The sequence below is a fragment of the Crassostrea angulata genome, chromosome 4, assembly GCF_025612915.1.
Source record: "Crassostrea angulata isolate pt1a10 chromosome 4, ASM2561291v2, whole genome shotgun sequence".
Classification (NCBI taxonomy): domain Eukaryota; kingdom Metazoa; phylum Mollusca; class Bivalvia; order Ostreida; family Ostreidae; genus Magallana; species Magallana angulata.
This window is the reverse complement of record NC_069114.1, coordinates 16371777-16398935: the sequence shown is the minus strand read 5'-3', so window position 1 is coordinate 16398935 and position 27159 is coordinate 16371777. Positions and strand designations below refer to the sequence as shown.

Here is a 27159-nt window from a genome sequence, read left to right as displayed (position 1 = left end):
CGGATTGACCATAGTTCTACAAACTTGTCAATGCTCGCGTGATAGCACGGGAAGTAAACATGGCGAATGTAGAAGTTGCCTATCCCGTTAGTATATACGTTCCTGCTTATGGTTATTGCTTTTAAAGGTTCAGTGAGCTCTGTTTTATTTAATTTCTTTGGTCCGCAATATTCACGACAACGATACCTGATTTTATGGCATGAAAGCTTTCATATAAATCGGCGACTTTTTCACTCCCGGTACAGGTCCTTACAAAACACTATGAATAAAACATTCCGTGATTTCCCTAGGTTATAACTTAATAATTAATAACTTAAATAATTCGTATTTAATAGCATCGTTAATTATGTTCCGATATTCGGTAGTCAACATGTTTTCAAGTTGTATTAATGCCGTAGTGTGTACATAACCTGTTGTTTAATTCGATTAAAATGTAAATATGCAAGGGGCGCAACTCAAGTTGCTCGCTAGATAGCGCCACCACATCACCGAGTTTTCGTAATGAAATCCGCCAAGGGTTTATGGGGAGCAAAGAGGACCGAAAACCCTTGGCTAGCGAAGATGCTTTAACTGTGGTGAAGGTCTGTTCCGAGACACTGTTAGAATATTCTGGCTGATTCTCGGAACGCCTACTGCACAATTATCATTATTCAATTATACTGGGCAATTGTGGGGCCTTCTGAAGGGGCAGAGGTAGACTTTACCTGTGTTTCCTTGAATGAAAAATAATATAACAGTATGACAGAATATAAAATCGCGATCATCGATTTGTGTGTGGGATGAATTTATAAAAAAAAAATTCATATGGCTATACTAGGGCCTTTGATAAGGCTCCAATGACTAATGAATAGTTGCATAAAATATTAATGCCTCTTGAGCCCGGTACATGTACATTTGTGATTCAATTCTTCCAAAATAAAACATATATATTCATGTTAAAGTATGATTTTTTGTAGAGCAAACTCTTCACAAACTGGGCGTCATATGACTCTCCGATCACTGACGAAGTGACTAGAGTTTTAACCTACGCTTTTTTGAAAATAAAAAAAAAATGCTAAACGATTCTAACACGCAAAGTACTTTAATATGTAAATAGAATGATGGATGTACACTTTTTAGGTTTTATAGAATAATACTCAGTGTATTGTGGTAGATTAATTTGAGTTAAGCAGAGTGATAGGTTTTTGACGTTGGTCTTACTATGACGTAGGCAAAATTCTGTATACGGTTTGAAATAATTTTTAGCCAATATAAAACGCGTAATAACCAGAATTAAATTATTAAAAACGAAAAACAAAGAATCATTACTGGTTGATAATGACTGCAACGACTTCTTTTTAAAATTTCTTTAAAAACACAAGCACGAACTGTTATACCGTAAACCTTGTGTGTGCCAGCGAAAAGCCCCAAAACAATGATAAAACTTTATTTCATAATATCATGATTTTATGTCGTTAAAACGAGATGATAAGTCGTATGAACGAGATATTTTTATACCTCATTTAAATAATTCTTTAAATAAAGCGTTCTGGTAGGTTCAAACCCGTGCCAAGACAATTAAATTTCAGATTTTCCTGTCATTTTCATATTTTTAATCATATGAGTATCCCACTACGCATCAAACATTTATTTGAAGCGTATGAAAAGATGAGCAAAAGATGTAATCAAAACATTAATTCTAAAAATAAAAAGTAGAATATATCAACATTTTAAATCCTTTTTATATCCAAAATCTAACAGAGCAGGAAACCGGTAAACATTCGCTACAATTTTGCTTTACAGTGGTTGAAAAACTATTAAAACTTGATGTCCATGTATTCTAAAGTATCACCTGTCATTTGGTATAATGAACAATTTATTACATGGACGTTCGGGAAATATGATTTTCCCTGGAGAGAATAAATCTTAATATATCCCTCAGTATAATGCAAAAAATGTTTAACTTCTCGTCAATTTTTTCTGTATCTTTAAAATAAAATAAGTGTCCTAAAATATACCATCATATACTTAGTAAATGAAATGCATAAAAATATTTTTAAGAAATTATGAATAAAAAAAAGGACAACCACTCACTAATTTGGTTAGATGGGATATTCTACTATAGACAGTCTTCTACAGTCCTTTCTACCGGATGCTTGCAGCCTAGAAGCAGACTGACCTACGACAAGTTTATCTAAACATGCATTGCATATAAGTTTGAATTGAACCGTTGCAAAAATTCATTGGCTGAATGCTCAACCTTGAACTGGTAATTTGTAGATCCCCAGTAAGTTTTTCCACTGTGTCTAAAGACATATATATATACTTATATATGTCTTTAGAGACTGTGGAAAATTCCGCTTTTAGATTGAAAAAAAAACTTTCTGGTTAGATGGTTTGCTTTCTGCTGGACCCTGCATGTTTAAATCTTCTTTTTTATTATTTATAAATCCTCTGAAAGACGAGTGACGGTTTGATTTCCGTTGAACCCTGTTTAAATCTTTATTTGGTATTTATAAATCCTCGGAGTGACAAGTTCATTCGAAGTATAAAGAGGCTAATTCATGTCTTCATTTAATCCGAAATATATTTGACATTTCCTGGCCTTTTTAACGATTTTTGATATTTTACATGCCAGAAAAACGTCAGAACAGGCGCCATTGCGAAAACTGGAAATTTTGTTTTCACAAATTGTTAAATCTTTGTATATATGAGAATTGTTTAGGGTTTACTTAGGAATTGGACCATTACTTTTTTTTTAAAGATGTGGTCTCATAAATGCAGCTGTGTGCATACAAATTGAGAAACGCACGTGGAATGTAAATATAATATTTTGAAAGCGTTTTATATCTAAAAATTTCGGAAGAGATACAAGAACTGTTGTTCAGGAGACCCATGGGCTTCTTGTTTGTTTAGGGGTTTCTTTGGGGAAGGGGGGGGGGAGACGGGGGAGGTTTAATTTCTCTGTTGTTGGAGGAGGAATCATATTTTCATTTTAAAATAAAACACTGAAATATTTTGAAACAGAAACATTTTCCAAGGATTTTTTTACTAATACGAAATTCAAATGCACTTTTTTCATGTTTCTCTCTGGAAAATATTATCTTTTGACCTTAACAAATTGATAATTTAATGCTATTTTGTTGTTCTCGGCTAGGTTTTAACCATAAGGGTTTCCAAAACGTTTAGTTCCTTTGGTCAGCGATTTATAATCATTACTGTGAGGTCATTAAAAGGTTATAATATCAAATCCTAAAAACAAACAACATGTTTACAAAAAAATGTCAGATTTTTTTTTTTTTTTTTTTTTTTTTGTTGTTGCAAGAATGCACATTTATTAACAACAACAAAATTCAGTAAGAACGGTCTCACATATCCCACGCTCTTACATAACATGATAAAAGACAGGGTATGCATTTAATACATAGATAATTTGATTTTTTTGAAAACTAGCTTAACTCCCAAAAATCATCACATCAAAACTTTCTGCAAGAATACACATTTATTGACAAAAACAAAATTCTTTAAGAATAATCCCACATATCTCACGCTCTCACATAACATTATATATATATATTTATATATATATATATACATTATATATATATATATATATATATATATATATATATATATATATATATATATATATATATATATATATATATATATATCAGGCTTGGGGTAATGCTAAATGTAATGGTAATGCATTGCAATGCATTACATGTTTTCAAAGTAATGCTAGTATAATGTGTAATGCCACAAAATTGGCATTACAAGTAATGGTATTGTAATTCATTACTTTCCAAAATTTAGTGTAATGCTGGCATTACATGGCATTACTTTGAATTACTATGCTTATTTATACATGTTCACTTTAAAAAATGTGATGAATAAATGAATAGCTGAAATTGAATTTGATTAACTTTATTATAAAGAAGAAAGAAATAATTCATCAAATAAAAATGTTTTAGTTGTATTAAAAAAGATTTATAAAATTTCATTTTTAAACTGTTCATATTACTAAATATAACAACACAGTTTCATAACATTTTTATGAGTGTTGTTTTTAAGAGTTTTAAATCATTTAAACAATTTACTCCAATTAGTTTGCACTTCAATAGAGATGTGTCAACAACACACTATGTCCCCAGGATAACCTAAGTATCAAAACAATCTATTGTTATAAGAAGTGCTAAACACCCCAATCCCCTTCCCTACGCCATGTCCCAATAGAATAGAGGACAGACATGCATGCACCTTTAAGGGCAAAATGAATGCACTGTCCATCCATGATGAAAATCAAAATCACTTCCAATATTATAACCCATTTGAAAATAATTTTACTCTCGCTTTCTCTCTCTCTCTCTTCCTCTCTCTTTCTCTCTCTCTCTCTCTCTCTCTCTCTCTCTCTCTCTCTCTCTCTGTTGTACAGTTGTACATGTTTATTAAGTACATTAGTTTGGACTGATAAAAAATACAAGATTCATGTATTTTTTCACTAAATGTATCCTAAGATAAAGATTGTCAAACAATCTTTCAGTCCCAGCTTCCACTGCACCTGTCTGCACCTGTACACCGTTTATTTAGTATAGCTGGGAAGATTTTCAAACTAATAGGAAGCAGTTAAAAGATGAAACCTTTGAAACTTTGATCATAAAGTGCAACAGCAATCTTTTGTATTAAAGTGTCCTCAGCATAAAAAAATCCGATTAAAATATATTAAGAAATATAACTGGGAAAACCCCTCTGTCTATAAATTAATACAACTAAGTGTCAAAAATTATAAAAATTTGTGTTATCTGGGGAAATACCGGTATCTCTATTTAGCTTTTTAATAACCGCAACATTATTCCATAAATTGTTTTCTATTATGCACGAATTCTGTGTCTCTATATCATATCTGACATTGTATCATGCCAAATGTGTATAAATATCTTTTTACTTATATAATATGTTGTTCATAATGCCACAAGATTATTATATATTGAGCAAATAAAAAATGACTCTTGTATATATAGTCATTGAATTTGAACCTGATACTGAACATGAACCTGTAGATATGTTAAAGAGTGTTTTATATTTGAAACATTTGCAAAACCTCTTTATTAAAGAAAGTAATGGTAATGGTAATGCATTACTTTACTCATGTAATGGTAATGTAATGCATTACTTCAAGAAAATCAAGTAATGGTAATGGTAATTTAATGCCCAAATTCATGAAGTAATGGTAATGTAATGCATTACTTTATAATGTAATTCGCCCCAAGCCATAGATATATATATATATATATATATATATATATATATATATATATATATATATATATATATATATATATATATATATATATATATATAATTCAATAAATTACATTACAAGCGAGGCAACATCTTCGCAGAGACCCTCAGGTATATCGTCACCTGGGGTGCCAGGGGCCCCCTGGATCAGAAAAGTTATAGTTTTATACATGCAGTTTAATATAGTTTTGTATTAACATTCAGTAAATGCATAAATACATATATATATTTTAAATGTGTAGGAAATAAGTTTACAAAATTAGTTAGTAGGGGACTCAGAATAAAGTGTCCATAGAGACCCCTACCAGTTATGCTCCAAAGGCCGGGTCACCGTTGGATTATTACAACTTTCATACATTGTATTCAGAATATGGAAATATATGTAGCAATAGTACTTCATATAATAAAATATCAATTATATATATATATATATATATATATATATATATATATATATATATATATATATATATATATATATATATATTCAGTTTGAGTTATGTCATTAATACAAGCACAAATAAAGAAAAATATTAATAATACACAGAAGTAGTAGTTTTTTTAAAGGAGTCCGGTCAAGTCGTACACAGACCAACTCGTATACAGGTCAACTCGTATACAAAATTTTTAAGAAAATATTATATAATATGTTACAGTAAAAGATGACTTTCATTGTCTAGAACGGTGATTAGTATAGGCTAACGTTAATGACTCAAAAATACCTTGTATACGAGCTGACTTTTGTTTTTTTATGCGGAAATGTTTGTATACGAGATGACCTGTATACGAGTTGGTCTGTGTACGACTTGACTGTAAATCTTTCTTAGGTAGCAAGGGACAGTTTCGAATAAAGTAGCCGTCAATATTTTTGTAAAATTGAGAGTTGCTGTACTTGAAGGCTTATGAGTGTTGCTAAAATTCATGAAATGATTTTTAATGATTATCATTAGTTAGAGGGGTGTCTGTTGTTGAAATTGATATGCAATATGTAGGCCCCTTATGTTAGGTACATGAGAATCAGAAGTAAAATGCGAAACCGGTGGCTATGACTGTTGTGCTGACTTTACACAGTGAAATTGCAAGTTACAGACGGGAGGTATAATAACACGAAAAGTAGGTGGATGGGACATTGTAAACTATACACCGGTAAGTTTCTGACATGTGATAGTGCAACATGCACGCGGTACGGAAGGTCAACCCTCTGCAGGGAATTAGCTGGGGGAGGTCTAAAAAGCCGAAAAATCATGAAAAATAAGCAAAATATGAAAGGGTCAAAATGTCATAAAAACCAGTATGTAGAGAATTTTACAGGTTTCGACAAATAATTTTCTTCAGAAAATGGTGATTGGCCTTATAAAGAGTGAATTAAAGGTATTTGTGCTGAATGGGAACTGAGGAAATTCTAGTTACAGAGTTCCGAAGACATGCATCCCTTGGCTACAATGAATTGTATAAAAAAAAAACTGTCCCCTGCCACCTTAATCATAGACAATAGAACAAAAAGAAAGATATATAATGTATGTATGACATTTTAAGTATATTTGAAATACATTTTATAAAAAATATAAAAATATACGTATATAACCGAAAAGACTATCTCATTTAAACAAATATAATATGATGATTAATTTTGGCCCTTGAATTAAATAATGACGTTCATATAATGAAATACATATGTTTGCTGCCACAGGGGATATCATCACACATCTTACAGAGTCCTCGTTTTCCCATATACCAGCTCCACTGGAGAGACAGAAACCCTCCAGTAGCATGGGATATGAAATTAATTTATAATTGGAAAATACATGCATAAGAAAAAAGAAAGAAGATACATGAAGACTAGACATCCAGAAGATGTATACTAGTATTCAACATAAGCCCATATCAGTTTTGTGATACATTGTTAATCATAGTTCAAAAAGAACATGACAGATTCTCAAATAAAAGCCTAAGCATAACTATGTTAAAATTACCATATTTTAATTTTTTTCATGGCTAAGTAAAACATTTTTGTGGACGTTTTCACGTGCGAAATTATGTCTTCTGGTTTTTCAATATCATTATTTATTCTACACCACATCTTGTATTTATAAATTCTAAGCGCTACAAACGATATAACATTATTATAAATGATAACTTTGTTATTGATTTCTTTATATAGTCCAACAATTACATGTTTCCATGAAACAACAAAATGTAAGATAATGCTAACAATATTCCATATTTTTTTAACATTTGTACAATCATATAGTAAATGTTTAATAGTTTCATTAGGGTGCTTACAATACAAGCATGTACTAGAATCGTTTTTCCATCTACTGAGATAGTCTCTACTTATAAGTATGTTGTTTAATAGTTTATAGTTAAAATCTTCGATTTGTTTGTCAAACATGTTAACGACTTTGTTAAGATAAATATTTTTTATCCATTCTGATCCTTCAATATTAAATTCCTTAAGTATTTTCTTGATATAGTATGGCTTTTCAAATTTGTGATCTCTAAATATCTTGTAGTAAAATTTACATTTTTTATCGCCTATCTATTCATATATGTTCCCATGAAATAGAAACTGCGGTCTGTAAATAACAGTCGTATGTTTAGCCAGTCTTAGGTCAAACTGTTTTTTAAATTTATGAAATACGTTTTTCATTATAAAATATTCACAAATGAAATTGTTCTTCTGGGCTAATATATTCGAAAAGAATTCCAGTGGTTTTAGCCCATTTTCGTCAACAATATTTTATATTAAACGGTGAAAATAACTTGCTCTATTTTCTAGAAAATTTCAAACTGAAAGATGATGACATACTTTATATATTACACTCAAATAAAATAGATCTGCAAAACCACTTTCTCCTGAAAAAAGCTACCAATATTTTAAATAGAGATATTTGAAGCATTTAATTATTCCAAAACCACTAAAGAGGCAAATGCTATGTCAATCCCTGAATTTTTACAACAGCATATTTGGAGCAATAAAATGTTCATGTTTAAAAACAAAACACTTTATTTCTAAAACTGGTTTAATAAAGGTTTTAAATATGTCAAAAATGTCAGACTTTTCTATTTCTGGATAAACAGGGCATTACAATTTCTTTCAATCAAACAGTATGTTATGGTGTTCACATTTGTAATGTCTGACTGTCCTGTTTCGCGATCTTTCAAAGCTATTAGTGGGTACTTTTCACGGTTTCGTGGTTGATACCCAACGAGAACTGACAGACAAAATTATCATGATAGAAGATTTTTTTTCACTATCAATCATTTTCCTAATCATATACAAAAACTGCACTTAAATAGTAAATTTTAATGTTTTTTTCCTTCAGCTGAAAGTGTATGCAAAGTTTTTAATATTTACTATCGAGTTTGAATAAAACAGGACATGCATCATTTAAATTAACCCACGTTAAGCTCCAAACACCATCTAACACAGCGCTGAGGAACTTGATTTTCCAGTGTATTTAGGTCTGGGGTGTTATCACACGTAATGATGTGTTCAAGTCGAATGAACTTCAATTGACAAAGAGTGTAGAATAAACTTGAAATATATCTGATAGAGGTATTGATACCTGGTTTTTGAATCGCCATGCATTAAATTAACTTATATGATATTAGTCAAATTTGGCCCCCAAAATTCGCTATTTTTAAAATGATTCAGGTACATTAACTTCTTGTGTTATTTTATAAAAGAGTTGACATGAAATATGTTTTTCACCCATTTATTTGATTTATATGCACTCACTGGCAGTATATGACGTCAGAAGTGACGCTATTTTTATAATTCAATAAAAATCACCCAAAAATTGACATTTTTCTTATCTTTTTTCGAATGGGAAACATAGAGCGACTCTTTGAACAAGAACGAACTTTTTGTCACTTATAAGTATTGGAAAAATACATCTTTGGTGAAAATATTTTGTTTGTTCAAGTAGTCGCTCAATGTTTCCTTAAAGAAAAACTGCCTCAAAACAAGCCGTTTTATGCTAAAAATGAGAAAATGGCGGGAAAAGGTAAACTTTATGATGTCATATTTTTAAATTGTGGGCACTAAAATCAAAATGAAAAGTATGAAAAAACTTCAGATGTATATTTGTACAAATAAAACAAATATTTAGAGTAAAATGGCAATGTTCATTTTAGGGGGCCATTTTAGGCTCAAACCATATATAGTCCTTTGAAAAAAAACGTGTGTATGCATGGCGGTAAATTGTTGTATACATGTAGTATTTAGTTGAAGAAATATTGTATACATGTAGCTATCTTCAAATAATTTAATTTTGGTTGTAACGCCTCATTTGATTGGCTGATACAGATAGACGGACATGTATTAGAATGTATAACATACCTTGCTATGGGGACACACCCAATTGACAACATCTATCCGGAACTACTTTTTTTTACATGTAAACCTTACATGAACACATGCATGCATGTGTATATAATAGTCAATAAATATAATATGACCAAGTTTATCTCTTTTCATTTGCATACTTTAAATTTATTTTTAAAAAAAATATGCTTTAATCTTTCCAAATTGAAAAAATTAAAATGATTTTAAAATGTCTCACAAATAGAACTGAAACAACTTCAAGACAGATAAAATTGAATTTCTACGAAAAGGAGCACAAAACTTGAGGGGGAGTTGAATCTTTTTCAAGGTAGGATGAATAAACAAATATCAATACATTTTATATTATAGTAAAAATAAGTGTCTTATTTACCAAAAAACACCCAGAATGGGAATTGCACCCAAATCTCTCTTTTCAGAGCGCTTTACTTTTAAGCTATCTAGGTTTATGGTGGTATTTTAGTGCGGTTTTAATATTTTGATGCCTCTTTTCGTAAAAACATTTAAAGTATGTCCCAAGTTATTGCTTCCATCAATTTTTGATGATTTTTAATAAAAATACACATGCCTGTGAAAGAAATACAATTGAAATCGATGAAAGGGAATATATCCAAGATATCTTCATTGAACAATTATCCCTTTTCACTTTTTTTCACAATTTTCTTACGGAGATTTGTAATGGGAAATGTTTAGGGTGATTTCACCATGCATCGGACACCTTTGGATTTTTCCCTTTATTCAAGCATCAAATATCGTCCAAATATAAATAGAACTTGTTTTAAAAGTTACAGGTTTTCCCCTTGCTTAATTATTTGAGAAAAAATTGTGAAATTGTTAAAAATGTAGAAAATAAAGCAAATTAATGAAGTGTTGAACTATTTCACCATGGATCGGACAATATTTACCAAGCATCGGACAGCTATAGTAGTGCAGTAGAGATTAAAAATAACAACATTTTCTGGTTTTAATGCAAAAATACAAATGTTCGGAAATATTAATTTATTCAATTGCTATTCATATTTCTTTTAATGTAAATCCTCAAATCTACATATAGGAATTTAGACTAGTACTTTTGTTTAAAGGAATATTTATCATAAGGGGTTCTTTATCGTGCCAGTTCCTACAGGAACTTTGGACTAAAAAGGGTGTGTCTGTAAAACTCGAGTTTTAAGTGGTTTGAGGAAAACGTTTGTTTCAATTATTTTCTAAATTTTTATTTTACTTCACATTTAAAGTATATCACAAGGAATGGTCACATAATCTCCATATTATTAGAAGAAATCATGCAGTGAAAACTGTCCGATGCATGGTTAATTTGTGTCCGATCCTTGGTTAAATGAACATATAGTGCAATAATGACCTTGACATTAAATGTTCAAATTTCTTGGACTTATTTTAATCAAATTTTGTTTCAAAACTTACTTCTTTCTAATTATTTTACGCAGAGAGTGCATTTTCACTAATTCACAATCAAACGCACAACATTCAAATAATGCTTTGGTGTAAAATCTTCGTAACTTAATTTTCAATAATGGCGTATTTGATGTCATTTTACGATGTCTATATTGCTATTTCTTTGACAATGTGACTGTCAAATTCTTAATAATGATAAAGTTCATTTGTTCTAATTCAGGAATATACGAAACAACACATGAGCGCATGCACATTTATTTGTATATTTATAAACAAAGTTGTCCGATCCAAGGTATGTGTCCGATGCATGGTTATTTAAATCACCCTACATCTTTTCTCCATTCGGAATACACTCGGAATACATCAAATTTTTTAACATTATCATCCGGGCTTATTAATGGCTGATGCAATGCAAAATCTCCGTAGACTTTCAATTTTTGAATGTGTATTGAAACCTGAAGCGGTAGAGGGGGCGTTTCAAAACAGCTAATCTGGACATTTTTCATATTAGTGGATGAACGTAGTTTGAGCACAAAGGTGTTTACTATTATTGAAATATCAAGCAAAAAGTGGTGGAAGCAAAAACTCGGGACAGAGTATAGCGATCCCCCCCCCCCCAATTACTCTGTTAACAGTTACAATCTCGATGGCTCAGAGAAAACAAATGAGCGAAACTCTTAGTGTACATGTACTTACTGTAAAGCGGCAAAATACAATTGAAACAATCCATTTTCAGCATGCTCGGTGGCACACACCGCTCCCTATATCCGAGTCGATCTCCGAACATGAACTTGACGCGTGCTTCATCAACGACCCCAAGAGGCCTGCCCCTGCAATCTCTGCACTTTATGTCTAACTCAACTTTTAACAACTGTACCTTTAACTTTGAGAGGTAAACTGTGAAGACGCGAACCAGCGTCCAAACACCAAATTCAAATATGGCCGCCACCCCTCGCTTCGTTCTAATCTGGGTCACCTGTTTCTAAGGATGTTGTACTAATGTGCGGGTAGTTTAAAATGGCATTTACGGTTAAAACAAAAGCATGAAAATGGTACGGAGAGTTAGTTTTGTTTTAAGTATTAAATTATAAGGAATGAATTTAATTTTGACGTAATATGTTATACGATATAACATAACTTGGGGCAATTAACGCTTTTTTTAATATGTAAACGGTGTGACCGTTGGACCGAGCGCAGATTTAACACAGTGCAGTTTGATTTTTGTATAATAAAATCTATTTAAAACGCACACAGTAGGATCCGCCAGCATGATTGCCTTCTCAAATCATTCGTCAGAGTTAAACTAAATGTCGCGTGCTCAGTCTACATTATGACGTCATATTTCAGACGTAAAACGTCTTCGGAAATAGCCGAAGAGACTTACGTGATTCGGAATTTTTTTAAATTCTTCTTTCATTGTTCATCAATTTAATTCATATGAATGCCAATGTAATAAAATTGAATACTTTATTCAGAATCTTAAAGATCAGTTCCTTGGCGTTAATGTTTTCATTTTCCATCTGATAATTTGATAAGACATACATAGAAAAAGTCGTGTTTCTTGATTGAAGCACTATTAAAACTTATTTGTTTTCTTTTTTAATTTCTTTTAATTCAAATTACCTTCTATTGAAACATTGGAACTTATTAAATCGAGTTTAGGGGCAATAAACATCGATAACTACCAGTCAATCAATGATCGAACTAACTTTTTAAAAACAAGATGGCGGCCAATATGGCGGCGCCCATGGCTGGAAGAAAATTTTTTGGGCCTTAGTACCCCTGATTCAACTTTCATTTTTCACTGATTTTCTTATATATACGTGTTACCATTAATCCTCGCTTCGCGAGGCGGGCTTCGCCCGCCTCTCGCTGCGCTCGGTATAAACCGTTTAAAGAGGACAAAATGAACATGTTTACCAATATATTAATGAATGGTGTTTAAAAAAAACAACAACAAACAATAAACAAGACTTATTTTTAACTTTTGACGTTTCTTGATGCATAAAGAATATGTAGTGCAGGATGACGAACTTTATTTCACTGAAAGACGATTGGATAGGCGGGAAAATATTTAGACTACCTGTAAACTGATCTCCTAAAAAAGAGGAACTTTGTATTAAAATATAGGAAAAAAATATTCAAATTTAAAATCTGATAAACATGATTTTTTTCTCGTTTACTGAATAATCGTTTAAAGCTTATTAATTTGCCTTTTTTAGAAATTTAGATAGGTCTGAACCCAGGATCATAAAGCAATTTTAGATTAAGACGTTTTAGTCAAAATTTAAGTCAGTCATAATCTCAGTGTTTATCATATTATATTTACATTAACTTTCTTTCCCCCCATTAACTTGCATTGATTGATTTGTGTGATATTTATTCATAACACAGAAGACCAAATCACCAAATATGGTGCGTATGAATACATCCAGTGTGCAAACAAATTTTGCGCACACCGTTGCAGATTTGAGACCACATCTTTAAAAAAACTAATGATTCAATGCTTAAATTGCGATGGAAATTTGTAATTACCAACTTTATCAGTATCATGACACTTGTAGTAGCATTTCAATTTTGTCATTGTTTTTATTTTTGAGGCGTAACGACGGTGTACAATTTTTTACTTAAGTCTAAGATATTGCTTCGTGATCCTGGATCCTAGTGCCTATTTTATTCATCACCTTTTCTCATAAATGAGGACCGTACCCTTTTTTCTCATACAAATTCTATATGTTTAAAACAAACCATGAAGAGAAAGGTTTTACGAATGAAAACGTTGGTAAGACTATTAACACTATACAATTCTACCTTGTCATCGGGGAAAACTTGCCGAACAATACACATAAAATCTGATCCTCTTTTTCTTCATATCTGGTAGGAAACATTAAATCGTTTATCGGTGCACGTTTGGGACCCAGATTTCAATAGGCCTGGGATTAGATGTAATAAGCGGACGCTAGGGGCGATTTACAAAGATGCTGAAAATATGTGGTCGTAAAGCTATCTTTGTTCAAGTTTCCAACCCCCAAGCTATTATCAACCATTGTGGTATACCTAACTTACATGCAAAAACAACGCCAGAATGGTAAGTATTTACAGATATTATCATTAATATTAAGGAAGCATGGTTACGATTTTGGTCAAATTCTATTTTTCTGTTTTTATTATTAAATTTTGCAATGCTTGAGGAATGTATCTCTAATGATCAAATGAAAATTGAGATTCGGTCGTAGAGTTATAAACAAGACACAAGGCTCACAATTCTTTGTAATGTAAACAAGGCTCGTGCCCTGTTTTTGTTTACGCAGTAAATAATCTTTATTAAGCTGATTTGCCTATGTTCTTATTCATGTTGAGGATCCTAACGCTTAACACATTCATTTTAGGTCTAAAACTGTAATATTCACTTTAACATTCAATTGTAAGAAAAATCAAAGTACTGAAGTACTGACGGGAGTTGATTTAATCGATTATCATTTATATTAAAATCAACTTATCTTGCATGGCAATTAGTTTCTAGTCTGTATTTGAATTACGCACTTTTTGTAATATGGATTTTTAGACTTTTCTGACAAGAATTTCGAGAAACCCCATAGGAATCATGTTGTGTAATATTTAAAGATGGATTTTAAACTATATATCAGTAATCGAAACAATTCTAAACATTGTATGGATCCAAGTACTATTGTAATCGAACTCCTGTCTCGTTCAACCAGACGTTCGGCTGTCTCCGTTAATCTCCGACAAGCAAGAGAGCCTCTTTGCCTGTCGGAGATTTACGGAGACAGCCGAACGTTTGGTTGAACGAGACTATATTAAACTCTTGCGTAGGAGTACATGAGACTACAAAAATATCTAACTTGTTCATATTATATAAAATCTGACTATTTTCAAAGTGTTTATAGATAAGTTTCCTTGAAAAATAATGCTTCAGCATACATTTCATCAAAATCTTCTATTATTTTCAAGAACTAAGTCTTGTCAGCGGTGGTGATTTGTGCTTAGGTCCAAACACTGTTTCACTTTCGGTTTGCCAGGGTAACTGCATAGGAGAGTTGATTAAAATCAACTCCCAAAAAGCTTTGTTTACATAGCAAAGAATTGTAAGCTCTGTAACTCGTGTGTAACTCAACGAATGAAACTCAAATTTTGGTTGCCTACTTAAATTGCCTTACTGAAGTATTAAATTAGGAAAAATAATGTTGACCAAAATCGTGACCATACCCCTTTAAAAAAATTAAACTACTTTACAATCTTTCACGATTTTTTTTCGTCTTTTCGCTGAATATTTTATTTAGAATGAACAAGTCTGATTCTAAGATAGATAAAATATTAAATTGGTATCTAAAAACATCTATCAAAAATCTTAATTAGAAGAAGATTTAAGGGATAATACCTTTGGATAAAATAATACTCATAGCATTTTAAAAGTTTCTGTTATTTTTTAAAGTATGGGCAATTGAATGAAATCCTCAAGAAGTTCATCATTGAAAGGTTTGGTGAGAACAGATGGGAAACTATTGCGTGAGTTTGGCATTGCTTATTTCTTGATATATGTATGAAATTAACGAAGTCTTAATTGTTACTCAAATTTTCTTCTTCAAAGTCATAATTGTTACTCAAATTTTCTTCTTCAAATAAACCTTTTCTTCCCAAAAATTAAATTTCAAACGTATGAAATTAAAAAGGGATCGTTTTTACGCTTTCAGAAAATTGAAAGACATAAAGGGAACTTTTATTGCAGAGGATAAATACGATGATACGATTTCTAAGAACATCATCGAAGCTGCCACAAAAGAACTGGGTCAGAGATTATTATAAAGATATACAACACCCGGCATTTTCTTGTTCCAAAACTTTATTGTCTGAAACAACCACAATTACATTTACAATGTAGCAATAGAAAAATCACTCTTCCAGTCATTTTGCTGTAGATGTATTCATGATGTTCTAAACGTATCGTGAGTTTTTAAATTCTGAATTCTAGATCTACAAAGCGACCCGTTTTTGGAAATGTGTGGAGCGTTCATGTTTCAATACCTGCGTCGCTATGGTTACGAGGAACTCATCCGTAACCTTGCTAACAACGTCCTTGAGTTCCTGCAGAATTTGGATTTTGTACAGTCTTACCTTAAGGAGGATTACCAAGATTTTGTAATGCCTCACTTCCGGTGTGACGACGATTCAGTCTCGGATCGAATGATTCTCCATTACTTTTCATACAGGCCAGGATATCAGCGCATCGTTATGGGTAGGGACGTGATTGCTTCGCCGACATTCCAGTATTAATGTTAATAAAAATTAATCGAGGATACATATGTGATATGCATGTTTATTGTAAAAATTTAACGATTTTTAAAGAGAAAAGAATATTTTCTCTCAAATCTTTGATTTATCATTAAAATATGGCGCGTCTACAACGGGTTAACCTTTTTCATCATCATCAAGTAATAAACCGTATACTAGTAAGCTATCCACTCAAGGTTCTTCATTTGAACAGGATTTATAAGAGAGGCTTCGAAGTCACTTTACAAGATGGAACTTTATATCGACATCATTTCGAACACGGAAGAATCCGTATCGACCAATAAACATGGCGTCAGAGAGCACGTGACTTTCAACATTATTGCTAAGCAGATTTTGGACAAGATTAATGACCCTCCTCCGACTTTTATCGCCCAAACTAAGAAACATGGCGAAGAACAAATACTGAAAGAGGTAAAAAAAAGCGTTCAAATAGAAAGTTGGGCTTTTTTTTAACTTCGGGCATGCAAAGACATTCAATTTGGCTTTTTAAACAATTTTATAGAAACAATTTTAAATAGTAATTTCTTTAAAAGGATGTAGAAGCTGTTAAAAAGAAGTTAGAAGAAATCAAAGAGGAATTTGGAGAAGAGGCTTTGCCAGTTGCCAAATATAAAAGCAGCCGAGCAAAATGGCGCGCGATAGCGAAAATCAGTTTGCTCAGCCGTGGATTTGTCCCAAACTATCCCAACGAAATCCCGATAAATCCCCGCATGTTCATAGAGGTTTTCCCATATCACGTGATCTTCGATCCCTCTATGAAGGTGCATCAGTCTGGGATCAGCATCCAACAGTTGATGCCGTCCATCCGGAACCGCTCTTCAGAGATGAAAGACTATTTCACCCTTCTTTATCCCCGCTGTACAGACTTGACGTACCTTAACGTACAGCGCTTCATCAGATCACCCTTCATTCTGGAGATGCGTCGAGAGAAAATGCAAAAAACTTGGACCAAGCGACCACCGTTGTTAATCAAAGGTGATTGTCATTCCGCATATCTTTTGTTAATATAATTCAAATTTTAATGCTTCTTTCATTAGGAACCATTTGTAACATATGATTTTGCGTTGTGGTGTTTTTTCCAGGGCAAATGTTTCATTTGAGGGATAACGGCTCCGTCTTTTTCATGGCGTCACCTTATATCAGGGCTTGGGAGGACCTAGAGAAAAGAACAATGAGACTAGCTGACCTACCAATGTGGGACGCCACCAGGGATTTCTTGTTGTCGGACATGGCTTATAGGTACTGCTAAACCAAATTCATTTTTAAAATTCTATTTTACAAAACACCAACAATGTGTAGATTGATTTGAATATCGTCTTCAAGACTGCCTCTGAAACACAAAAAGTACCTAATTTAGACTGGGGAATTGTTAAGTGAAAACTAAATACATATATTTACTATTGCAATTAAGAGTTGGATCGGGTCAGTATTACGGCCATTTTTTCTTGGACAACAACTTGGTCGTCAACGCAGGCGACATGATGAACAAAATGGGCGACGACGCAAAGGATTCTGGGAACGAGAAGGAGGATGTCAGTGTCAGAGGGAAGTGGATCCGGGTCCAGCGTGACCTTGACAACGAACGACGCCGAAATGAACGTCTCTACCACGCCTTCCTGCCTCGCCCCCTGGCCATGGCGATCCAAAAGGGGGAATACTCAGATGCTGGTAATTACACGAGCTGTAAATGTTATTACGTTTTGCTACTGTTACTACTGTTTTTGCATTTAGTCACATATAGAAATTAATGTGCTTAAACAAATATTCGCTACACAAACACGAGGTGTAGTACATGTACGTATAACTGTTTCCTACTCCTTACTTCAGTTTTTATTAAAATGCTTCGCTTTATTTTCATGTTGAAGACTTCTATCCAGAGGTGACGGCGTTGTTCTGCGACATTGTGGGGTTCGTTCAGTTTGTGACCAACTGCAAACCTAGCGACGTCCTAGCTGTTCTCAACACCCTATATACGGAGTTTGATCGGCTCACGCGCGTGCACGACACCTTCAGAGTGAGCGGACCTTATCATCACTACACGATTGCTCGAATCGAATTTAATTGTTCAAATTATAAGCGCTATAATTGAATGATCTTAAAAAATCTCTCTTTTCAAGGTTGAGTCGATTGGAGATGCTTACTTCGTCGTCTCCGGAACTCCTGAGTCCGATTCTCACCACGCAGAGAGGGTTGCCAATACTGCACTGGGGATGATGTTTGTTGGAAGTGAGGTCGAATCGCCTCTGACTGGAGAAAGTATCCAGGTTATATTAACAATTAGCACTCTGTTCGTCAATAATTTGTCGTCCCAAAAAGCAAAGATTCGTCATTTATCATTAAGTTTTTCTGAAGCTTTATCTCGTATCGATAGAACTACATGTACATGTATATAATCATAGGGTTATTTTGGGACTTCTACTGGTCCTTGTTTGTTTTTAATGTATATATACTTCTCTGAATATCATGAGTTGGATATTTTTAAAGTTCTACTAGTAACTTTGATGTCATTGTTTTGGTCTTAGACTAGCTTTCAGCGGCATATAGGCATTGACCAGGCTGCTCAAATTTATCTTTAAGTTTCTTCGGTCTTACACACTCATTGGATATGCCAAACTTGAGCACGTTTGAGCATAATAAAGATCAGGCCACAGGGCAATAAAACTTATGTGAGCTTTCTTCTGATCTCGGTCTCACTTTTCCGCTTTTATAAACGTGAGATTTGGATCAAAAGTGAGCTAGTCATAAATTCATAGTCCCGTTTCTTGAGCAAAGAGTAGCACAGACTAAACTAGTCACAAGTGCAGACCCATTTAATTATGAACTTATAAACGTGGTTTTGTTTAGGTTCTTACGATCTTTTACATAATTTCAAGAAACTGTTCTTGAAGTGTTCTTGAGCACGGAGCAACAATGTCAGATTTTGGCTACTTGTGTAAAGTGGGGGTGTTTGGTTTTCTAGCTGCGGATCGGACTCCACACTGGATCCCTGGTGGGTGGGGTCGTACACAGCCGTCTGCCCAGGTTTCTGGTCATGGGAGAAACCGCAGTGGTGGCGTCCAAGATGGAGAGCCACGGGGAACCACAGAGGATCCACGTCAGCCCCACCACTTACAAGTACTTTAAATATAGTTCATAGGAGAAATAAAGTAGAGGGCTTAAGGGTGATCTACATCCAATAACATAATTCTTTAATCAGTACGTCACAAAATGGAGTTTGGCAAATTGTTTAACTACATGCGTATCGACATACATGAATGTTTATGTCTATTTTGAGTCGCAGATCCCCAGTTCGAATCCTCCAGATACCTTCGTTTAGTTGTAAATATTGCAGAAGTATTTTTAAAAATAAGATTGTTGCCCAAAACTGCATTTTTTTAGTCACTTTCAAATATAAGTGTTAAAAAATTACCAGTTTTTGCTTGTTTGAGAAACTTTTTTTCTCTAAGAATTTGAATTATTGTATTGTACATTTCCGTTTTACAGCGCAATTTGCGAAAAGGGTTTCAAACTGGAGCCTCGAGGAAAGATAGACATGCGCGGAATAGCTCCAATGGAAACCTATTTTCTGGTGAAGAATGAGAGAGCCACAGATGATGCCATCATCGGGAGACCAAGCGGGGGTCAGAAAGTAACGCATGTCAATGAAAAAATTGGCGCCGACGTCAAAGAAGGCATGAGCAGGGGTTATATATTTTAACTGTTGTTAATTATGATTAGTCAAAATTAGGACTGCATGACCTTAGTTTGACCTTTGAAATTGCAAATTACGATCGTTTACATAAACTTTGGGTGCCCCCAGGATATGAGCAATGTACATCCTATTACTGTGTCCTTGTTTAGAAATTACTTCCTGTATTTCAGGCATGATCGGTCCCAATACGGATAACAGTGACGTCATTCCTTTTCTTTACCAGTGATTTACTGAAGTAACATCTTTCCGTCTCCAGTCGTTTCAGTGACACCATTTTTTTCTATGGATGTGATGTAGTAAAGTGATGTGACGTAGTAAAGTGATGTGACGTAGTAAAGTGATGTGACGTAGTAAAGTGATGTGATGTAATAAAGTGATGTGACGTAGTAAAGTGATGTGCTGTAATAAAGTGATGTGACGTAGTAAAGTGATGTGACGTAGTAAAGTGGTGTAATAAAGTGACATTCTGTGATTGTAGTTATTATATTATATTTACATTCTACTTTGTTTTTCCATAAAATTCTGTGATCTTCAAATGCCATTAAATGCAACAAGTAGTCAAAGGTCAAATCGACGAGTTTTATTATGACGTCACAAACGTTGAACGCTGTAAACTGCAACGTCACAAGCGAAAATCAAAGTTCACGCTTGTGGCTGTTACTGTGGCTCTTCCATTAATATTAACTTACCCTTGGGATAAGATTGGAATTTTAAGGTATGAATCACATTTGCAGACAAGGCAAGAAGTTAAAATATGTAAATATACATTTGTAAGCATCAAATCATGATTTTTTGAAGTATACACTCTCATAACTGCAGCGTTGTGTGCCTACAAATCTTCATAACGTGCGTTAGCGCGTTACTCAATTTGTATGCACACACCGCTGCAATTATGAGAGTGTATACTTCAAAAAATCATGATTCAATGCTATTAAAAAAAAATTGATTAATTCTGTAAATATTGCTTTACTGTTGAATAATTACACATGTATTACATGTATGTATACATTCTGATTATTACTATGTTCATGAAAAAAAATACATGTATACTGTGGTTTCATTAATATTCAAGGGCATCAATTTTCGTGGATAATGTGAAAATCACAATTTCAAGGATACGTAAATTCGTGGCCAATGACCCTATCAATACAAAATGTTAATAAAAATTGCACTTCAGTGAACATTTAATTTCTTTGATCAACTAAACAACAAAGTCCACGAAAATTGGTATTTGACGAATATTGATGAAACCACAGTAGTTGATGACTTTTAAATGGGTGAAAAGGTAAATTTGCAATCCATTGAGATTATAAACTAATCAAACTGAGTTAGAAAGCAACAAAAAATATATATATTGTATTTTCAAACCTCTATATATATCACAATGTTATAATAACAACAATAATTGGATTATTTTTTCCATGAAATATATAATATTGCAGAATAATTTTAGATGATCGAACTATTATACAAGAATATTTCAATCACAGACCAACTTGATTAATGCGAGAGATAAAAAAACAGATCATGGGTAATATGTGAAAATTACATGGATATACAAACTGAGGTAATCCTTGAAGAGAGATGCAAATATATAGAACACAGATTTTTAGCGGAGTGTCACCAACTCCTCGCCTGAAGTGGGGTGAATGGCCACCGTCTCGTCAAACTGGGCCTTGGTGGCGCCCATCTTGATGGCAACTGCAAAACCTTGTAATATCTCGTCCACTGCCTGGCCTATCATGTGTAAACCCACAACCTGAAATGTCAACACAATTCAGTTAGGCTAAATTAAATTGACTCCTTCTCCATGCCAAAAGACTCAAAGGCCTGGTGCTTATCTATGATTTCTGAGGTGTTGAGCAGACGAGTGTCATTGACTTCCCCTGGATGGGACGTCAGTCCATCTCCTTGTTTAAGCCGTTACCCAATTACAGTTGAGTGAACCTAGATAATGTAGAAAAGTTTTTTGTCTATGGACACAACACAACCACCTATTAACCAAAGTTACTGGTAATGCCTATAGCCATTGAGCCATGTGCTCTTATAAAACATTCAAAAAAATTAAGAGCATAGTTCTGGTTACATCAATGCAATCCAATATGTATATGAATTAATTCAGGTGGCTTCAAAATACTACAATGAATATCCATGTCCCTCTATCAAAAAAATACAACACCTAAAAATTAGATGACATTAAACATTGTATATTTATATAGAGATCTATCACATGTTTAACCTTAATTACTTAATCACTGCAAATTTGATTTGATTGAGATGACTCACCTTTTCCTCTGGGAGAGCACAGATGAGCTTCATCGAACACTTCTCCTTTCTGGATGTCACGGCGTAGTACATGGGTGTGAAGGTGGAGTTATAGATCTTGATTTTATCCGCTCCGTACTTGGCTTTGGCTTCCTCTGCAACAAACAGGCAACTTTTAGAGAGAATGCATTTCCAAAAAAAAATTAAGGCATTTATTTAACAAATTTCACTCAAAAAGCTTGTCAGTTTTGCTTCAGCAACAAAACATAAATGTACACATATCAAATCCATTCAACATACCGGTATTGGGCAAATAATATTAACAAGTTTGCATGTTGGTCAAGAAATAACAGGGTCAAAAGATTTTTGTGTCCCTGACATTACATACATTTTCTGTCTTTAGCATAAATACATTCACATTGTCAAATATAAGCTACATTTTCATTGTCGGATTCAAAACGGAGCACACAAACATTTAAATAATGATTTAAGCCTGACTCTCACTCAGCATCACAAATAAAGATCATTTTTTTTACTTCTACAAATAACTACCAGTATTAATACAGTAAAACATGGTTATAGCGAACACACTTATAATGAATCGACACTTACAGTGAGGTAATTTCATTCCCTGAGACTTTATTACATGTTGTAAACCTCAGGGATATAATGAATTACGTTTATAACGAAGTAAAATCGCCTGTCCTTGGCACTTCGATATAAACATGTTTTACTGTAATACACTTAATATACTCTATCCTATTCCACAATGATATAAGATATGTCTAATCCAGTTCTACATTCCTGTGACCTGACTTATACTTGTATCTACCTTCAGTTAGGCCCACAGTGCCCACTGGGGGGTGGGAAAACACCACTGTGGCTATGTTGCTGTAGTCTAACTTAAGATCTGGCTTGTTGTCAAAGAGTCGGTGAGCAAGTCTTCGCCCTGCTGCTATGGCCACTGAAATATAAAAATATCATAGGTAGGTAAAATTTTATAAATGACCCTTTTTCTGTTAATATAGGCTAATATGACATAGAAATCTTGATTTTCTTTTAAAGCATTAGGTAATTATAAAATCTTTTCTATCTTTTACCTGGAGTTAGGAGAGCTTTGCCACAAACATCTCCCAGGGCAAAGATATTCTTAGCATTAGTGTTCTGGTATTCATCCACAATGATATGTCCAGCTTTATCCATCTGAATGCCCTGTGTATAAATAAAATGTCACAATTTAAGAAATTTGCATTTTATACGGGGAGAGGGGGGTCCAGACCCCCTCCCCTCTAGATCTGTTAATGGCCTAATCGGATCTGCTACAACAAAGCCTATCTGACCTGTTTCTCTAGGTTAAGACTTGCAGTGTTGGGTCGTCTTCCTACAGCCCATAGTAAGCAGTCGACCTTTGATATCTGACCATTGTTCAGCTCCAGTGTTAACGTGCCATCTCCTTCCTTTGTCACTTTTGATATCTAAAGCATGAATATTCAAGGTGTATGCTATTAAACCGTCAATTCAAAAAGGCTCATTCAATTTTGTCATCAAAGTTTGCTTTAATATGAAAATTAAATACAACATTAAAAATTGCTGTTTCAACTTCCTTATTTAAGAAAAAAGAATTATTAAATTATACATTACCATTTTTACAATTAATACCTGGTAACTTAATACTTTTAAATGTATATAATCTATCACTATCTCACTATCAACATATTATAACAAAGTTAATTTAATGCAATAAAACAAATCATGTTTCAAGCATTCCCCTTTTTATCCCCCCAACCCCCAAGTGAGCCCCATTTTTACCTGGGTCTTGCGACAGACCTCCACCCCTCCATGCTCCAGATTTTCAGTGACCGCTTGGCTGATCATCCCGTCAAAATTTCGTAGTACCTTAAAGAAATAAAATTGCAAATCTGAGTAAGACACCAACTTAATTCTAAAGCCAGAAACTATACATTTTAGAGTTAATTTTTTTTAGAAATGCAGCAACATGTAGGTGTAATAAAAATATAAATAACTGATGACATACAGTTTTTCAGATGACACTAAGGTTTAAAATGTCTGACATTTTTCCAGTCTTGGCATTGGTTTAAAAACTAAAAAGGTATGCTACATATAAACAACCTATTTTTACATTATTTCTTTATTATAGTCTTCATTGCCACCTGTTAATTTTATGTATTACTTACCTGGTCATATCTGATCAAAATGGATGTCTTGGCTCCAAGGGATCCAAATATTCCTGCCAGCTCCACAGCAATGTAGCCTGCGCCCACAACCACCACACGCCTTAATATGATAAAGACACAAACTTGGTATAGGATTTGATACAGTCATACAAATATTTTTGTAGGTTACTTATATAATTTGTTAGAAAATTTTCAAGCACAATGTACATGAAATCTGTTGGGTTCTGATCATGTGCTGCTACAAAATAATTTTAATCATTTGGAATTTCATGTCAGAATGAGATTCATTCGTTGGTGTTGTTATAAATCCCTTCAAGCATATTTCCCATTTAGCCTTCTATGTATCACTTTGCAAAGTTTTGGTTCAGCACTCAAATCTAAACCACAGAACAATTCTATAGCAAGCTTTCTTTTTCCCTCCTACAACACACCTTTTGCTCTTGAAGACCAAACTGATCGTGACTTACTTTGGAAGGTCCTCTAGGTCAAAGAATCCATCGCTGGTGATTCCATGCTCCGCCCCTGGGGTGTCGGGGATGACCGGGTGACCCCCAGTGGCAATCAAGATTTTATCGGCCTCGTACAGGTTGCCCCCTACTTCTACCTTCCCATCATCTGTGAATTTAGCGTGACCATGTATGTGGTCAACTTTGGACTAAAAAATTACATCAATTATTAATATTAAAAGGCCTTATTTTTCTTTTAAAGAAAATCAATGTTTTGGCACTAAAAAATACTGGCTATTACTTAACATATTTTGTTTACAGAAAATCAATGCATATCACTAAAAACACAGTTACTTTACATATTTTGTTTACTATGTTTACAATTAAGCATACTTTGTCTAGATTGGACTCATAGATTCCATTCAGTCGTTTGATGTAACTGTCCCTTGCTGCTTTCACTCTCCTGTCAAGAACAATATTATCACATATTAACTCAGTAATTTCACAATGTGAATTTCATAAGTTTGAATTTTCATGGGGGATACTGGTATGACCCCTACAACCCCCCCCCCCCCCCCCTCCACACACACACACACACAAACTGCACATGAGAAAGACATTGCTTTTATACAACTACCCGTACAAGTATCATACCCCCATGTAAACTGTTTCAGTTCCACATCAAAACCATAATCTTTGTGATCTTTAATCATTTCAGCATGTACTGCAGTGTTGAACATGATCTTCTTTGGCACACATCCTACATTAACCTGTAGTAAACCAAAATAGCATGAAGTATCCAACATTTTGAAGTGTACATTTGGTGAGTTAAGATATAATACATGTAGCCTCTGGCCCTGACATTCAATGCAGTGATTCCGAACATGCATTTTGTAATAAAAGCAAATTTTCATTAGATCAAATAGATTGAAAAATAGGAACAAAATGAATAATAATTATCCTTCTACTGACATCATTTTTTCTTTGATATTTGAGAATATATACTATAATACATTTAAAACAGTATTGCAAGATACATGTATGTAAGGTGAAGAAGCTTGTAACAAAGGAAATCCTATTACATACAGTACCAATCAGACCAAACCTAACAGAAAGTAAACCTTAACTAAACCTTGGGTTTACTAGAGTGGACCCGAGTAAACCCCCAGTGGACACAGTGAGTAAACCCAGATCAGAACTATTCCCCTGAAAGCAGACACTATATGTGTATTTGGAATATACAAGGGGCAGGAGTTACAGGCAGTAATATGATAAGATAAAAGACAGGTCTGCTTCAAAGTTCAGGACCCAAAAAGCAAACCCTGAGTCAACCCATAGCAAACCCCGAGTGTATCCAAAGTAAACCCTAAGTGGACGTAAATTTTCAAAAGGCGGACCCAGAGTAAACCCCAAGTAAATCCCGAAAGTAAACCCAGGTTTAGTTGCAGTCTGATCTGGTGTTAGGCTGTGTCTGAATTGGTACTGTACATGTATTTCTTAAGTACATGTAATATGATATGAGATTTCCTGATGCACATGTACATGAAGACCAATCAATGAATTTAAATATTAATACCGTTTTTTCTGTAATATGTATGCAATTTAGTGAATTTACTATATACATGTACTATCATGTAGAATGAAATTTATTAACCATAATTTAAATAGTCTAAATACATGTATGCATCAAAAGTTGTTGTGATTGAATGAAACGAAACGTTATCTGTTTCAATAGATCCCCATTACATTGGATTTGCATTATTCGACAGGTGTCATAGTTTTCTTATTCACGAAGTTGAAAGTGCGTGTTTATAAGTTGACAAATTGTTAACAAAACTGTCGACGCATGCAGATGCCGATGTCGCAAATGGCATTCGGCTTTTTTAAATTGCTTTCAGCCATCGCTGACAGGTTCTGCATGTCCTAGATACTGACTTGCCATAAACCTTGTTCACTTACACACGTGCCTCCCATACGAGCTTCTTCAACTAATCCAACTTTGACCCCAAACTCTGCTGCCCGTCTTGCACTCGCGATCCCCCCTGACCCCCCTCCAATAACCAGATAATCGAACTTCTTCAACACCGGAGGCATTTTACTGAGCAGCCGTAACGAGATTCTCATTTGTTATGATTCGTTACGACCCTTTTTATTTATAGAAAAAAGTAAGCACCGGTTCTTGACACTTTCAACTAAACTAAGATCACTTCG

The 27159-nt window shown here is 33.8% G+C and overlaps 2 protein-coding genes across 2 annotated transcripts; one reads left to right on the top strand and one right to left on the bottom strand.

Annotated features, from left to right (window-relative positions):
- The first annotated feature begins 13993 nt into the window (after positions 1-13993).
- LOC128180345 (guanylate cyclase soluble subunit beta-2-like) lies at positions 13994-20751 on the top strand. Its single transcript, XM_052848376.1, has 13 exons — positions 13994-14129; positions 15495-15568; positions 15754-15848; positions 16032-16295; positions 16545-16762; positions 16885-17326; positions 17434-17590; positions 17763-18019; positions 18217-18365; positions 18469-18615; positions 19311-19465; positions 19835-20022; positions 20213-20751. The coding sequence occupies exons 1-13, from the start codon at positions 14127-14129 to the stop codon at positions 20266-20268; spliced, it is 2205 nt and encodes a 734-aa protein (XP_052704336.1). The 5' UTR covers positions 13994-14126; the 3' UTR covers positions 20269-20751.
- Positions 20752-21383: 632 nt separating this feature from the next.
- On the bottom strand, positions 21384-27120 carry LOC128180347 (glutathione reductase, mitochondrial-like). Its single transcript, XM_052848377.1, has 11 exons — positions 26908-27120; positions 25603-25718; positions 25342-25411; positions 24970-25157; positions 24503-24602; positions 24117-24203; positions 23648-23782; positions 23408-23519; positions 23140-23271; positions 22329-22462; positions 21384-21801 (listed from the first exon to the last, which is right to left on the bottom strand). Exons 1-11 carry the CDS (start codon positions 27070-27072, stop codon positions 21652-21654), a joined length of 1389 nt encoding a protein of 462 aa, XP_052704337.1. The 5' UTR covers positions 27073-27120; the 3' UTR covers positions 21384-21651.
- Between the last annotated feature and the right edge of the window lie 39 nt (positions 27121-27159).